At 38.3% G+C, this 15,995-nt stretch overlaps 2 protein-coding genes across 3 annotated transcripts in view; one reads left to right on the top strand and one right to left on the bottom strand.

Moving 5' to 3' along the window:
- Positions 1-15,995, bottom strand: part of LOC131030218 (uncharacterized) — an 81,281-nt gene that overhangs the window by 46,889 nt on the left and 18,397 nt on the right. For both annotated transcript variants that reach the window (XM_057960943.2, XM_057960944.2), the window contains exon 2: positions 246-388. In XM_057960943.2, the coding sequence (XP_057816926.2) occupies positions 246-388 (143 nt within the window). The remainder of the gene's footprint in view (positions 1-245; positions 389-15,995) is intronic.
- LOC131858026 (uncharacterized) lies at positions 4,811-7,012 on the top strand. The gene is made up of 5 exons (XM_059210871.1): positions 4,811-5,389; positions 5,490-5,642; positions 5,735-6,135; positions 6,249-6,657; positions 6,757-7,012. The coding sequence occupies exons 1-4, from the start codon at positions 5,176-5,178 to the stop codon at positions 6,582-6,584; spliced, it is 1,104 nt and encodes a 367-aa protein (XP_059066854.1). The 5' UTR covers positions 4,811-5,175; the 3' UTR covers positions 6,585-6,657; positions 6,757-7,012.

Genomic DNA, 15,995 nt, shown 5'->3' on the forward strand with positions numbered 1-15,995 from the left:
ATATGACAATAATTTTATTTTTCATTCAAGGCTTGATGTTTTCCATATTATTAACAAATTTAATAGCAACTTGAATGTTTTTGGTTTTAACTGTGTAAACCTTTTTCTATCAGAAAACTTGATTAAATGCTAATGAAGGTCATGCATGCAATAAAGGATTTCAATAGAAGCAATTAAAACAAGAAACATCTCTGTGACTTAATTCCCCAAACAAAGGTAATAAATACAAGTGTTGAAGACGCAACCTTCACTGCAATGATGGAGTGATCAAGAAGAGGAAGCAGATTAGAATGGTTTAGAAGAGATGACACTTGTATCTCTTGTTTCACCAACTGTAGTTGCTCATCAGTTTGGATCAACACCTTCTTCAGTGCATACATTCCATCCTCTGCAATCATGAGAAACTGCTATCAAAAATATTCATGACAAGCACCAACTAACCGATTAAGCAAAAATATTTTAACTTCTTATTACAACTAAATGTTATCATACCATGTGTCATATCTCAACTTTTTTTTCTGAAAATGCATTGAGGTATTATAAATTGCAGTGCAGAATATGAAGTGACTCTAAATTCAAAACTTCTTGTAAGATAAAAGATTCCGTCAGTCCTGCAAATGAGCCCTGAGTTTTATCTGAAGACAGCATCATAGCCTATATAAATGTGCTGCACCTAAATTTTAGATTGGGATTATAAAATCACATACAGAAAATCTCTGACTGTGTTATTTCTTCTCACAGAACAAAAGTCGAACACAAATTGAAAGCTAAATTTTCACTGCTCATCAAAATTTTAAAAGATTATTAGAATAAATGTATCAGATGTAAAGTGTCACGTCTTAGCTCCTTGTTTGATAATAATAAACTTCAATTATAACAAACTCCAGTAGAGTGTCAAACAGCTCTAGAGTCAACTAAGATTTATAGCCTTGTAAGTAGAAGTGAATCCTGAATTTTAACTACTAATACCATTATGCCACTAAATTTATCGCATTATTCTTAAGATTTAGTGCTACATAAATGTTTACAATTCTCTTCCAAGTCAAGTACAAATTCTAACCAAATGATAAAGCCGGAGAGGAATAACCTCAGATTCAAAAGCACTTCATGAATAGAAATTTTGAAAATGGACCAAACATAAGATCCAAAATGCGCAAGTGTAAATGCCTTTCTCACAAATGAAGGCTCCCACTTAGGACACCTAGACTAAGCAAAACAATTGACTCAAAAGCAAACTAAACTTAAAGCAAACCAACAACTAAACTAAAAAAATAAACGGCTAAACTATCTAAGCCATTGAAGAGTCATGAGTCAAATGAATCAAGGCAAACTAAGACCTTGGCTCAACAAAACCTCTAAACTAAAGCATGTAGAAAGAAAACCTACTCTAAGCTATATACAAGACTCTTAAAATGGACACGACTCAAAGAAGCGACATGACTTTGCAAAATTTCTCAAGTAATGCAACAGGAGCATGGCAACAGTAACGATTCGAAGATGGGCAAACTCGTCCTTAAACTCGGAAAGGTATGCTCTCACAAGGCAACTCTCATACTCAAGCAAAACTTCACTCAAAATGATCAATTGAGGCAACTCATTAGGTCCATGATCCATCCAAATGCAAGTTGTTTTCCCAAAACCACCATAGTCAAAATCATAATAACTTTCAAAGTTAGGATTAAGGAAAGAGACAACCTAGCGTTGTTTGTGCTTGAATGGAAGTGCTTGCTCGCTATCCAACAGTGCATCATCGGAAGAGAGACTGTCAGCTGCTTCAGGAGGCCACCATTGGTGAATGTATCATTCCACTTGCATCTTTGATATGCAAATTTTCATTAACTGATTCTTCTAGAATCCTGAGGACTGGAGCTAGCGTAACCTCGAATTGCTCTTCATTCTTTGCTTTTGCGATGACAACAGGTCCAATATCTTGCATAAACCATGCATCCTTGTGACACTTCATAAGCATGTCTTTAAAAATGAGAGTCTCCCTGATAAGCTAGTCTTCGAAAATTTCTTCAATTTGCTTTTGGTATATGATCTCAAGTGATAGCGGCCCTTCGAACTGTTCATCATTTTATGGCTCTATTACTTCAATAATGCTTGAAATGTCTTCCTTTGGGACGGCTTGAAGCTTTTTATCTAATTCTTCTTCTTGTAGTAGTGATGAATACTCACCAAGGACGATTTCCTCTTGAGTAGGTGGTAAATGCTTATTTCCTTGTTCTTTGAATGGTGAAGCATCTAGTGATAGTAGACCATGATGATCCTCCAAGTCATTCATGCCTTCTATTTTGTCTTCTTTCTCAATTGCTTGATAATCTTCATAGGTATCCATGTTTTGTGTAACTTCATATCTTGATGTTTCTGTGTATTGATCTCTGCTTGCTAGCATCTTGGTGACCTGAATGTCTTTCATTGCTTCTTCAACTCCCTTGGATATAAGCTACACAAAACTATCGCTCACTGTAACATATTGATCATCAAATTGAACCGTGTTATCAGCTAGCCGCTCTTCTTGTAGTGTTCAAGGGGTTGAAGTGTTAATTTATATCAGATTTGAATGCAATGCTTTAATTTTAATAATCACTGTTAATTCTGCACTATGTTTGATTCTTACTGATTATGATCTCTGATGTGAACAGGTATGAATCTGAAAACAGCACTGTGTATTGATATACGCAAAGTTCTGAAGCAAAACACAAGTTATAATTTCCAATTTGGTTGTATGATATTTTTCAATTTCTATATTATTGTTCCCAGCAGCCTCCCTCCATATATAGGAAAGGAAAGAGGCATGCGCCTTCGTCGAAGGCATGCCTCTACGTGGAAACATGTTTCTACGGAGACATTTCTCCACCGATCCGTGGAGGCTAATACAATTTGACTTTGATGCTTGCATTATGTAACAAGTCGATTAATATATCAACTAATGGGTATAATATATATGTTTAATAATCAACTTTTATATATATATATTAAATCCAATCAACAATTACATTTAATTTGAAGGCAAAACACATAAGTCAATTTATGATAATTTGTAAGGATAGAGCAAACATCAAATGCTTAAGGCCAATAGGCCAATTAAGCATTTGATTTCGACGACCAAAATTATCTGACCGAAGCTACACATCATTAACACAAAGTTGATGATGAATCAAGCCATTGGCAATAACTTGCTTAGCTTGGAACAACATTGGCAATGACTCCTTTTGTGTTTCTTCTATAAGATCCTTTAGCGTTCCTTCGAATAGCATGATGGTGATGGTATCTTTGAGCGCCCTCTTAATTGTTCTTTGTACTTGGGTACACTTGTGATAACTTGCAATTCTTCATTCAACTATTCTATTTGATTATATTACTCTCCAAGATCGCCTGAAATCTCTTGCACTTCATTCTCAAAGATCTCCTTTTGTAGTAGGAATGAAATCTTTTCAAGGAACTCCTCTTCCTCTTGCAATGGATGTGAATCATTATCCTCCTTGACTATCGAACTTAAACCTTGATCATCGCCTATCACTACTCTTGTTTCAACTGCCTCACTCACATTATCTTCTTGTGATTCCTCCTCTTGGGGGCAAATTTGTTGTGTATCCTTCCTTAGGTGTAAGGCATGGAAAGCTATCTATTGTGATCAGAGAAACGAATATCGCCTGGACTTGCCTGGACTCAGCGAGTCCGAGTGCGAGTCACCCTCGCCGAGTCCTGGGGACTCGGACTCGGACTTTGCCGAGTCCAGGAGCCAGACTTGCCAGACTCGCCGAGTTTGGCGAGTTTGGCCCAAACTCGCCAAACTCGGCGAGTCCCGTGCCTGGGACTCGGCCGGCGGCAAAGTCAATGAAAAGTTAAAAAAAAAACAATTTTAAATGGTTTTTTTGACTTTTTTTTTTTGTGTTATTTTTGTTTTATACCTAAAAGTGACTTTCATTTCATTCATTTGCAAAAATAGGAGGAGTAAAGTGAGATAAAAAGAATAACAAGGGTGCATTGAAGAAAAACCAGCAAGGAAGATTTCTTCAATTTCTTCAATTTTCTTCAAGAGTTCTAAGAGGTAACATTGTTTTTTTGAGATTTTTTTGTTTCTTATATGCAAAAATTCATTTTTCTATTCTTTTTTTTTTGAAAATTTTACATTTTATTCCAAAATCTTTTCTATGTTACTATGTAGGCCCAGGGTTTGTAATTTTATTTTTTTTAAAGTAGGGTTTGACAAACCCTACAATTTTAAAAAAAAAAAATTGCAAACCCTACTTTAGCTTTTTTGAAAAAAATGTTCAATGAGAATGAAATTATGAATGCACAACACAGAATGAATGTCTTAATTTATTTTTGCATTTGTAATGTTTTATTGCAGCAACCTTCACATTCTTATTTGCCTCAAGTTTCACAAAACAATCATACAATGTCCTCTTCTAGACCTCCCATTAGAAAGGACCCTGCTTGGAAATATCATGAGGATTTTCCAGGGCTAAGAAAAGGGCAAACAAAGTGTATATTTTGCAAAACAATATTCCATGGAGGCATATATAGATTGAAATACCATATTGCTGGTGTGCGTGGGCATGATGCCAACCCATGCACAAAAGCAGTCACTGAGGCCGTACGTGATTGCTATGTAATGGTTGAAGAAATTGAAAGGAAAAGGAAAGAAAAAGAGGATCTCACAGTCATTGGGAGACATGCACCTTTAGGAACAGGGACACAATTAGGTTGTGTTGGAGGGCCTTCTTCCTTACCTTCATATCGTCCCACTCATTTTGCTACTACTCATGCTTCCGGTTCTGCTTCTATAAGTGCCAATGCCAGTGCCTCTGCCCCTTCTCATGTTCCTAGCACTGGCAGTGGTAGTGGGAGTGTTAGCATTGGACCTAGGATTCGTAAATCTAGGTTGGATACCTTTTTTGCACCTCGCACTACTCCTGGGTCCCAACAGTCACTTGAGAGCATGGGTTGGAACAAGGAGGTCCATGATGCTGCTAAAATGGCAGTTGGCAGATTTTGGATCTATGGCAGTATTCCATTCTTCACAGCCAGGTAAATGTTTTATGTTTGATTGTTTTAATTTTTATAATTTGATTGTTCGTATTAATTTTTGTTGTATATAGTTCATTATACATAGTACATACTTATCTCATTAAAATTATTTGTGACAGGTCACCTTATTGGCAAGAAATGGTTGATGCCCTTACCATTTGTGGGGCGGGGTTCAAAGCCCCTTCTGAGTTTGATTTGAGGGGACCCATTTTGACTGAATTGGTGAATGATGTGAAGAAAGAATTGGGTGATCAACGCCAAATATGGAGCACTAAAGGTTGCACCATCATGACTGATGGTTGGACAGACAGGAGAAATAGAACTCTCCTTAATTTTCTTGTTTCTTCCGCAGGTGATTGATTAATTTTAGTTTCATTTAGGCATTAATTTTTTATTTTTCATTTAATGATTTATTGAATGATCATTGATCTTGCTTTATTTTTTTATTTCAGGGGGCACCGTTTTCATCAAGTCTATTGATGCCTCCGCCCATTGCAAGAATGCCACCTACCTATGTGAGCAGATAGAGGAGGTGATTAATGAGGTGGGTGAAGAGAACGTGGTACAGGTGGTGACTGACAATGCACCAAATTATGTTGCTGCAGGTAAACTTTTGATTACAAACTAATTTTGTTTGCAAATTAATTTCTATTTTGTAACCTCATTAATTACAATGCAACAAATTATGTTGTTGCAGGCAGACTATTGATGGAGAGGCGCCCATCTATAGTTTGGACTCCATGTGCCGCCCATTGCATTGACCTCATGTTAGAGGATATTGGAAAACTTCCATGGGTCAAGACATGTGTAGAAAAGGCAAGAAATGTGTGCAAATTTGTATATAATCATTCGTGGGTGTTGGCTCTTATGAGACAATACACAGAGCATAAGGAGTTAGCTCGTCCAGGAATCACAAGATTTGCCACAAACTTCATCACATTGCAGTCCATGCTTCGTTGTAAGATGGCCTTGAGACGTATGATTGTTGGTGAGGAGTGGTCTTCCTCATCCTATGCTGCCACCCCAGCAGGGAAAGATATGGCTGACTGCATTTTTGATGAGCGAGGCTTTTGGAGCCCTTGTGATGAGATAGTGAAGGTAATTTTTTTATAAATTCTACAATTTTTATTTAACTTTTTGTTTTATAACTTATTCATCATATTCTCTTATTTGCTCATGTTTTAAATTACACAATATTTTCAATTTTACAGTTTGTTAAGCCCTTGGTGGTTTTGTTGCGAGTTGCGGATGGAGAAAAGCCCGCAATGGGCTACATATATGAGGGCATGGATAGGGCGAAAGAGGGCATCAAATCTATCTATGCAGGAGATGAGAGCAAGTATGGTCCCATTTGGCAGATCATTGATAAGAGATGGCATCATCAGCTTCATAGGCCCATCCATGCAGCAGCCTATTATTTGAATCCGGCATTCCATTTTAGCCCTACTTTCAGGGCTGATGCGGAGGTCCTTGATGGGCTATATTCAGTCATGGAGAAGATGGCACCTGTTGGTTGTACTCAGACAGATCTTATGCGAGAGCTATAGTTGTTCTCAAATGCACAAGGGGAGACCTTTTCTCGTCCTATCGCCAAAGAAAGTAGGACAACTATGATGCCAGGTAAAAATAAATTGTAAGGCTTAATTTTAGTTTTATTGTATATTGTTAAATGAGTTTATGAGAGACTGATTTTATTTATTTTTCTCATTTCAAACTCAGATAATTGGTGGAGCTTTTTTGGCCCAACGACACCAAATCTTCAAAAGTTGGCCATTCGCATCTTGAGCCAACCATGCAGTGCATCTGGTTGTGAGCGCAATTGGAGTATGTTTGAGCACATACACTCCAAGAGGCGCAATAGATTATCCGTGGAGAAGATGAATGATCTTATCTTTGTTCACTACAACCTCCGCCTGAGAATGAGAAAGAATGCATTAGCTGACATCTCTCCTATCATTCTAGATGAGGTTGATCCTGAGGCAAAGTGGGCCATTGAGACAGATCCTGTGGCTGTCTTTAGTGATGATGACATTGATTGGATCGACCAGGTAGATATAGAGGCTAAGGCTGTAGCCATGGCAAAGGAGGAGCAGAGAGCACGAGCAGAGAGAGGAGATTCAGAGGCAGATGGTGATAGTGACACAGATGGTGACAGTGACATAGATGTTCCTGATGTTGGTGAGCATGGCGTGGTGTCACGAGGAGCGGCTATGGCTGCCCAATCATCTATGACCTACCTTAGACGCCTTCGTAGGGGGCCGGGGCCTTCATCGGAGCCGACGTCGGGGCCGGAGGGTGCAGACTCCTCTGCGCCATAGGCTTGTAGATGTATTTACCTTTGTTATTTGTATGGAACATTTGATGATGATCATATGATGACATGGATTTTTTATTCCATGAGTTTTGTAATATTGTATACATTTGACAATATTTATATATCTATGTTTGTTATTTCCTTCAGCTACAATTTGCGTTTATGCTTATGTGATAGATCATAGATGTATACTTGTGTATGTATTATGTAATGAAATGAGCCAAGTTTGATGATGTTATTGTGTCTTATTCAATAAAGGGTGCATGAAACAAGTTTTAAATCTTAAAAAATCTCTAAATTTTTTGAGTTTTTCACTTTCCCGAGTCCAGCCGAGTCTGGAGCCGAGTCTGACGCCGAGTCCCGAGTCCGAGTCCGATTTGGCCTTGCCGAGTCCGAGTCCCGTTTCTTTGATTGTGATACATTGATCATCATGTGGACTTGTGTCATCGACTTGCAATTGGCTTCCTTTACTATTGGATGATGTAGCAATGTCTTGTTCATGTGTTCTTCTAAATTCAGCTGCAAGGTATTCACTCCAATATCTGTTCATGATACACTCTTCCTTGGATAAGACTGGCCATCCAAACTGAAATCTGACTTGATTGATAGCCATTTCGCATAATGAGCAAGTAAACTCAGAGTGGGGTGCATTGTGAATCCTACACCATGTTGGCAGCAATATTTTTTCTAAGCCTCCAATCTACCTTTGATAGCAAGCCGACTTTTGATCATCCCTAAGAATCTTGAAAGAGGATCATTACTCATTGGGACACTGAAATTGCCTTCTTCTACTTCTAGCCTAGGGATATCCCAAAAGAAGATCTTTCCTCGTGCTGCTGATTCCATCCTTGACAAGAATGTCAAGCAATGCATTTCATCATGTTCATTTGTTTCATGGATTCTACACTATTCTGACGATCCAAATTTTGACAAACGGTGTGGATGGAGTTGCGCATTCAATCTCCACCAAATTTGAAGGATGTCAACTTCCTACTCATCGTGGTGATGCCGCCGCTCTTCCATTGAGAAACCTTTCCTTTTTGAATTTCTGATTTTTAATTTTTTTGGATTTTTTCTAGTTTTTTCGCTTTTTCTGGATTTTTGAAATAAGAGAGATCTTGCAAATCTCGAATTCAGCTTTAAAGGCTCAACTGGTTCCAGCGACGTGAAGTGCTTCATTTGATTTGCAAGCCCAACTGACGATCCAATGTTATTTCTTTCCACCGAATTCACCAATTCAAGAGTTCGCTTTCAAATATTCACTTATCAGGCCCTCCTTCTAGCGCCAATTTTGTTGATGGTGTTTTTACGCACTATGCAACATAGAATAAAATACCAAGTATTTTATCCTCTCTTGAACAAAGACTCCCAAATGCTAAGTTGCATGATCAAGTGGGACGACTCCAAGGTTCTCAAATGTCAGGTCTTGACATGCTCTTGGATAGACTCAGTTGTATATCATGTGATATTGTTGGGATCACAAGGTGGCCTTACGTTGAATGCTTGAATGCTCGAATGATGTTGGAACGTGGGATTTCACTTGATTTTGAAAAAAAAAAGGAAAAAAGGATAAGGGTTTGAGGAAGTTATTTTAACACTAAGAATGTAAGAGCAATAGACAATCTTTGGTAAAATTCAACTAAGTCTTGCTTTGACATACTATGAACATCTCCACAAGGCTAGTGCAATCTCCTAAGGATAGCTTTTTGATTTTCAAATCACCACTACAAGCATAGACACCATCAGTAATTGAAGTTAAGCTTAACCTGAATGATTCCAACTGACTACGCAGGGCACTTTACCATCGGCAAGGTGTTACTAATATGGACATACGAATTTCACCATTGATCATACACAAAGTCTTCCATTCATCTAAATAAATCAAATTGAGAAGTAGAGACCATGCAAATTGTTGAATCAACACATAGAATTCACCATATCTTCAATGAAGTTTGCATGCCTTTTGCAACAATATCTTGGCAACAATCTTTGCCTTCTCTTCCTACTCTACTCTAATTATTTTCTGCTCATACTTTCTGTTGTGACGTATTCACACATCGCCCCATTGTAAATGGGGACCCCTACTTTTTGCTTTCTGGGGTTTGTTTCTAGGTCTTTTAGGGTTTTGTCTATTAGCCTTTGCATGTTGAGTGCTGCCAGAGGGATCACTAAGAGAGCGGTCTCTGTTTTAGCTAAAGGTGAGTCAGTAGATGCTCCAGGTTAGGGTCATCTTTGAAAGTCTTCCTTAGGACAAAGTTTTGCTCTTGTTGCTAATTGTGTCTTGTTTGAGTTTCAGGAGGTCAATGAAGCTTGGTGAGTGAATATCATCTTTGAAGGTCAGAGTTAGGTCAAATTGGTGAGTGATGAAATCTGGAATGTCATCTTGATCTTCAAATGTCCAAGGTTTGTGTTGGCTTTATCACTCGTCACATCCTCGAAATTTGTCTCTAATGGAGACTACACTAACTTTATAATTTTGTTTTGCCTTTTTTTTACTTGTTGGGCAACAGAGTTTGGGGCTCAGACTCGACGAGTCTACCAAGTCTGATAGACTCACGAATCTGCGCAGACCCGGCCAGACCCGGCCGAGTCAGAGTCCAAGGTCCTTTGGCCTCGGCAAAGGTGACCCGCCTCAAGACTCGCCAAGTCTAGGCCAGACTCTGTGAGTCCTATAACTCTGATACAAACAAACCATTTAATGCTCCATGGGCATCGTGGAGAATTAATAAGGACAGCATAAATGATCTTTAACATTGTCTAAGTTCAGATTAAGGAGTACCATATTCCTTGAAGAGTTGATCCTTCTCTAAGGAAAGTCACGAGGAAAGTTTCTTCTAAGACGTTGCTATGGTATAGTCTCAAAAGAATAATAACAAGACAAAGATTTAAGCATCTAACAATCGATTAGTTATGTTCACCGATGTTAACAGCATACCCTCCATAAACAATCAATTCATCATCTCAGATCGATAAGTAAAGAATGTTAATTAAGTGGCAGATATCGATGATACATATTAATCATCAAGCATCGATGGGGGAAGTTATCGTAAGATTAAGTAATGTCCAAGAAGATGAAAGAAAGAAAGAAATTTATTTTAATGTCCACGAGACTTAACAAAGTCTATGGGACAGCACATTAGATCTAACCGTTTTCTGCAAATCTGCCCGCTTTCTGTGTAAAATGCTGACAAGTTGCCCCAACCTCTCGACAAAAACCTCACTGAAAAAATCATACCAAGATCCTGTTGTGACGTTTTCACACATCGCCCCATTGCAAATGGGGACCCTTGCTTTTTTTTTTTTGCTTTTTAGGGTTTGTTTTTGGTCTTTTAGGGTTTTGTTAGTTAGCCTTTGCATTTTGAGTGCTGTCGGGGAGATCAATGGGATAGCAAGTCCGGCTTGAGTGATGTCCTGATCCTGAAATTTGGCTAAGTCTGGAATGTCCTGATCCTGAATTTGGCTAAGTCTGGAAACTGAAAAACCTCCAAAAACTAGATTTTGCAATATAACTCCTGGAGGCCTGAAACCACTCTCAAACATCCTGAAAGTATATATGGAATATAACTTAAAGTATTCTTATACTTAAATGTTATATTCCATTAAAATTGTCCTGATAGAGAGTTCGAAAAGTCAAATTTCGCTCTTGTCCTTCACTGAGGATCCAGAGCGAAAAGCGCTCCTGTCCCTCTCCAAGGGTCCAAGGCGAATCGCTCATGTCCCTCACCAAGGGTCCAGAGCGAAAAAGCTTAGTGGAGTCATTCCTGACCTTGTTTGGTTAAATTGAGACATCAAAAGCATGGTGAAGGACGAAATGAGCATGATAGAGCATCCAGACTTGATCAAAAACAATGAAATGATGAAGTTTTTGCCTAGAAGGTCAAATTCGCTCCTATCCCTCACTGAAGGACCAGAGCGATTTTATTCATATACACATTTTTAGACCTTGTTTGGACTCGAACTTTTATTCATGGCGTGTAAAGAGATGATATTTTCCTCAGCGAAGGAAATTTGAAGTGAAAAGTAAAAAGATTTGGCCCTGAGAGCAAAAATCGCTCCTGTCCCTCACTGAAGGACCGGAGCTTGAATTCCAATTTCGCATTATCCTTGCAAGATTTAAGTGGTTTCCCGATTTGAGGATGTCAAGGGAAGTACGTTTTGCCCGTTGAATATAACTTAAGTACGCCACAATGAAGAAAATCGGCCTAAGTAACAAATTCGCCCCTGTCCCTCTCCAAGGGACCAAGGTGATTGGCTAGGGCGCTCCTGTTCCTCTCCAAGGGACCAGAGCGATTTTCCCTCAAGGCAAGTTTTTGGCAAAAGGAAAGCAAGTTTCGCGTTTGAGGTGGGTGGAGGAAGACACAATCGATCCGTTGAAGATAATTTTCGAAGCTAGCAAAGGACGAATTGGCTTGTAATTGCAAAAGTGCTCCCATCCCTCACTGAAGGACCGGAGCTTGAATTTCAAATTTGCACTATTCTTGCGGGATCAAGACAATTTTATGATTTGAAGAGACCAAGGAAAACATGATTTATCCATTGAATATAATTTGGAAGGCTAACAAAGGACGGATAAGCTTGGATTTGCAAAATAGCTCCTGTCCCTCACCAAGGGACCAGAGCGATCTTGTTAATGGCCATTATTTTTCATGCTTGGGCGCCAAATATCCTTCAAATTACACTAAATGCCAATTTCGCTAGAACTCCAGGATATTTTAAAAATTAAATTGACATTTAATAAGTGCGCATGGTATTTAATAATTAATTTTGAGCCTAAAAATCGAATTTTTTTAATTATGAAGGCATTTAAAATTAATTATTATTAAATTAAAAAATAAAATGGGAGCGCTTGGGGTATTATGTAATGTTTTTTATCAAGTCGGCCTCTCCTTTTATTTAATTCTTATTTATCTTTTGGCCTATTTTTCAAGTCGGCCCATGGAAATAAAATGGTGAGCGCTCTATATATTTGAGGCATGTTTTTCATTATCCAAATCATTCACTCATCATTTCAAGTGCGATTTGGAAGAGCAATTTGAGGAGCGAATTTCTACCAGGAGTGGAGACTAAGAAGGGCGAAATTCATATTGAAGGCTATGGGAGAGGCGAATTTCTTGCTACATTTGAAGGCGAATTTCCAGATCTTGAAGAAGCTAGCTAATGGAGGCGCAATTTTATCCAAGGGAGAGCTTTGATCTACATTTTGCCTAGCAAAATTCATCTATTTTTACATCATTTCTTAGAGTTAATTCTCAAGAGGAGGTATGGCAAAATCATCTTGACACCCTTATTCAAGGTTTGATTTTTTAGACATTTTTTTGGAAAAATCTAAGTATTGCGTAGTTAATTAGGAAATGATAATTCAAAGATTTATCATAAAGTTTCCTAATTAAAATCTTGAATCTTCCTTTTAAAGTTTAATTTTTAGATTTCAAGATATATTACTAATTTTGAAATGTTGTGTAGGTATCAAGATGGCGACTCCAAGCTCGAAAGATCTACAAGTCGGAAGACTCTCCTTAAGGAAAACCAAGCCAGATCAAGGACGATCAAGCAAGGACAAGGACGACCTTCTTCAATCCAGCCTAGCATGGACAAGGACGACCTTCTTCGATCCAGCCTAGCATCGACAAGGACGGCATTCTTTGGACTAACGTCATCAAGATAAGGGCGACCTCTTCCAATCCAGCATTCCAAGGCGAGGTACATCAATCATCCTGCACATCAAGGACACAAGAAGTCAGAACAAGGGTTCATTGAAGAAGCAAATAATTTCAGAAGAGTTAATTAAAGATAGCTTCTCAACAACATCAAGTTGAATATCTATCAAGTTACAAGTGTCAGACGAGGTGGCATCCTAGTCATCACTTCTCCAATCAGTGGTCCACCTCAGCATGTCCAGATTCAATGTACCTAACTCATGGAAGGTGGCTCGAACTCTGATGTACCTACCCCGACTATTCATTGGTCGATTTTTTCCAGAGAGGACATGTGTCCAAGCAATACAATTTTATCATTGGTCAAGCATTAAATGTTATGTAATGGTTGTAACAAACCCTAATTAGGGTTTTCATTGTAAAATCTTGGCCATTGATCTCGAATTGATCTTAGCCATCGAATTGTATTGAGGGCACTATATAAGCCCTGACATTTCATTTGTAAAGGCATTAGGCATAGATAGTTAGAATATAGTTGGAAGCAGTTAGAAGATAGATAGAGAGTAGTTAGAAGGTGATTAGCTAGTTGATAGAATAGCAATTAAAGTAGAGTAGAGAGAGAAGGCAAAGATTGTTGCCAAGATGTTGTTGTAAAAGACTTGTAACTTCATTGAAGAAATGGTGAAATTTATGGGTCGATTCGACAATTTGCATGGTCTTTATACTTCTCATATTTGATTTCATGTTATTAGATGAGTGGAAGAAATATGCTTGATTGATGGTGAAATTCGCATATCCATACTACTAGCAGTTTGTTGATTGCAGACTTGCCTTGTGTAGTCAACTGGAATCATTCAGCTTAAGCTTAACTTCAATTGTCGCTTCTTCATTGATATGCATCAACCTGATGGTGTCTATGCTTGCAGTGATGATTTGAACATCATAAAGCTTCCCTTCGAAGATCGCACTAGCCTTGTGGAGATGGTCCTGCGATGTCAAAACAAGACCTAGTTAGAGTTTCATCAAAGATCAATCATTGCTCCTACATTCTTAGTATTAGGATTAGATCCTCTCTTCGCCCTCATCCTTTTTCCATTTTTTTCAAATCTAAGCTAGTAAGAGCCTGTGTTCCAGCAATATTCAAAGCAAATCAGAAGTTCAGGCATCAAATGTAAGTCCCCTTGTGATTCCAGCAAATCACATCGTACCACAGAGAGCTTATCCACACGTAGAGACCCTACATACAAGAACCTTGGAGTCATCCTGATTGATCCTTTTTCGCGATATCTTCAGCAATCAGAGGCTTTATTCAAGAGAGGATAAGGTACCCTTGGGTATTTTATTCTGTGTTAGGCAGTGTACAAAATACACGTCAACAGATCCCTCAATCAATAATTTATTATACTTGTCCCTAACATCTTTGAAGTCGTCGCACTCTAAAATGAAGTGTTTTTCGGTTTCAACTTTCCCAGATGTGCAAAAAATACACACTCTTTCCTCCCAAGTTTCTTTTGTCTTTTCCAACGACCAGTTTCACTACAGCACTGATGAGAGTTAGTTCTTAATTGAGCAATATTACACTTAGCTTTCCACGAAATATTAGCCTTTATATAAGCTTTTTGATGATGATCAAAAGTAGGATTGAACTCTGTGATATAATATTTTTTCTTTCTCGCTAACTCATTACCCCAAGCCCACTTGTGAAACTTATCCATAACAAAAGCCTTTATCTGTTTACTATTTGTGGGGCACGAATTTAGATAGATATTCCATTTACTCAACCATTTGATGTTTTGTTGCATCCAAGTCTTCTTTCTTTTGCACAAGGTGTCATTGAAAACCGCTTTAGGCCATTTGCCTTCCTCCATTTTCCCAATTCTTTTGAGATACCTAATGAGACAAACCATAGCAATAGCTTCAATAAGAGCAACCCCAGTCTCGCTCAACATGATATCATAGGGAACTGTACTTTTAATCTTGAACTTGCTTGTTATCAAACGCTTTTGGATTTGCTCGATCTGCTTCCACTGTGAACCTTAAGTGTTGTTGGCCCATAATTCACAACCATAGAGAATAACAAGAAGAACTAAAAGCCCAAAAAGAGTTTGGGAGGCCTTTCAATCCCAAAGCTCCGCTTCTCTACTTCTGTTCTGAAGAGCATACAAGGCTTTCCAACCACCTAGGATTCTCTTCTTCCTGCAACCATCCCAATTTAGATTTTTGTTGAAGTCAATCCCAAGATATTTATAGTCTGAAACTTCTTCAAGAATACTGTCTTCAAAGTAAAACTTATGCTCGTTCCGTTTCCGCTTATTAGAAAAAACCATGATTTTTGTCTTGCTGATATTGACTTGCATCCCGACCGTTCTGCAAAAGTGCTCCAAAGCATACAAATGCTCTTGCAAACCAAGAGCTACTTTAGCAATAAGAATGAGATCATCCGCATAAAGCAAAAATTTTATCACAAATTTACCCAGACGAACACCATCACCATCCTGAGAGTTTAACCACTCTCCCAACTTGTCAATGTATAAACAAACAGCGTAGGAGATAACGGACACCCTTGCTTGACCCCGATATCGCTTCTAAAGCTTTCGGAGAGACCATCAAAGGTTCTGATTTTGACTTTAACCTCCTCATAAAGCCTATGGACGGCAGCTCTAAGATGAATGGGAATCCCAAGATCTTCCATTCTTTTCCAAAGTTTAATCCTAGGAACCGTGTCAAAAGCCTTTTTGACTTTAATCTCCATAATATGAGCGATCAAAGTCATTAAGATAAGAATGATCAGTATTGAAAGCGAATGATATTAGATGCCAAATATATTATGGAGATCGAACTATGCTCATAAACATATCGGCTAAGGTGTTAGTTTTATGTTAATCTTAGCAATCGGATTGAAAGTAAAGAAAAAAAAATCAACTATAGCAAAACATATCTTAATCTGGAAGTCAGGGTGATGTGCAGATCGCTGTCAAACTTAGACAGCC

Source organism: Cryptomeria japonica, chromosome 9 (genome assembly GCF_030272615.1).
Source record: "Cryptomeria japonica chromosome 9, Sugi_1.0, whole genome shotgun sequence".
In the NCBI taxonomy this organism is placed as follows: domain Eukaryota; kingdom Viridiplantae; phylum Streptophyta; class Pinopsida; order Cupressales; family Cupressaceae; genus Cryptomeria; species Cryptomeria japonica.

Excerpts from the sequence above, each read along its gene's own strand:
- LOC131858026 (XM_059210871.1), top strand. The coding sequence starts at position 5,176 with ATGGTTGATGCCCTTACCATTTGTGGGGCGGGGTTCAAAGCCCCTTCT. Across the intron at positions 5,643-5,734 it reads ACCAAATTATGTTGCTGCAG|GCAGACTATTGATGGAGAGG; the intron begins GTAAACTTTTGA and ends ATGTTGTTGCAG. Across the intron at positions 6,136-6,248 it reads CTTGTGATGAGATAGTGAAG|TTTGTTAAGCCCTTGGTGGT; the intron begins GTAATTTTTTTA and ends TCAATTTTACAG.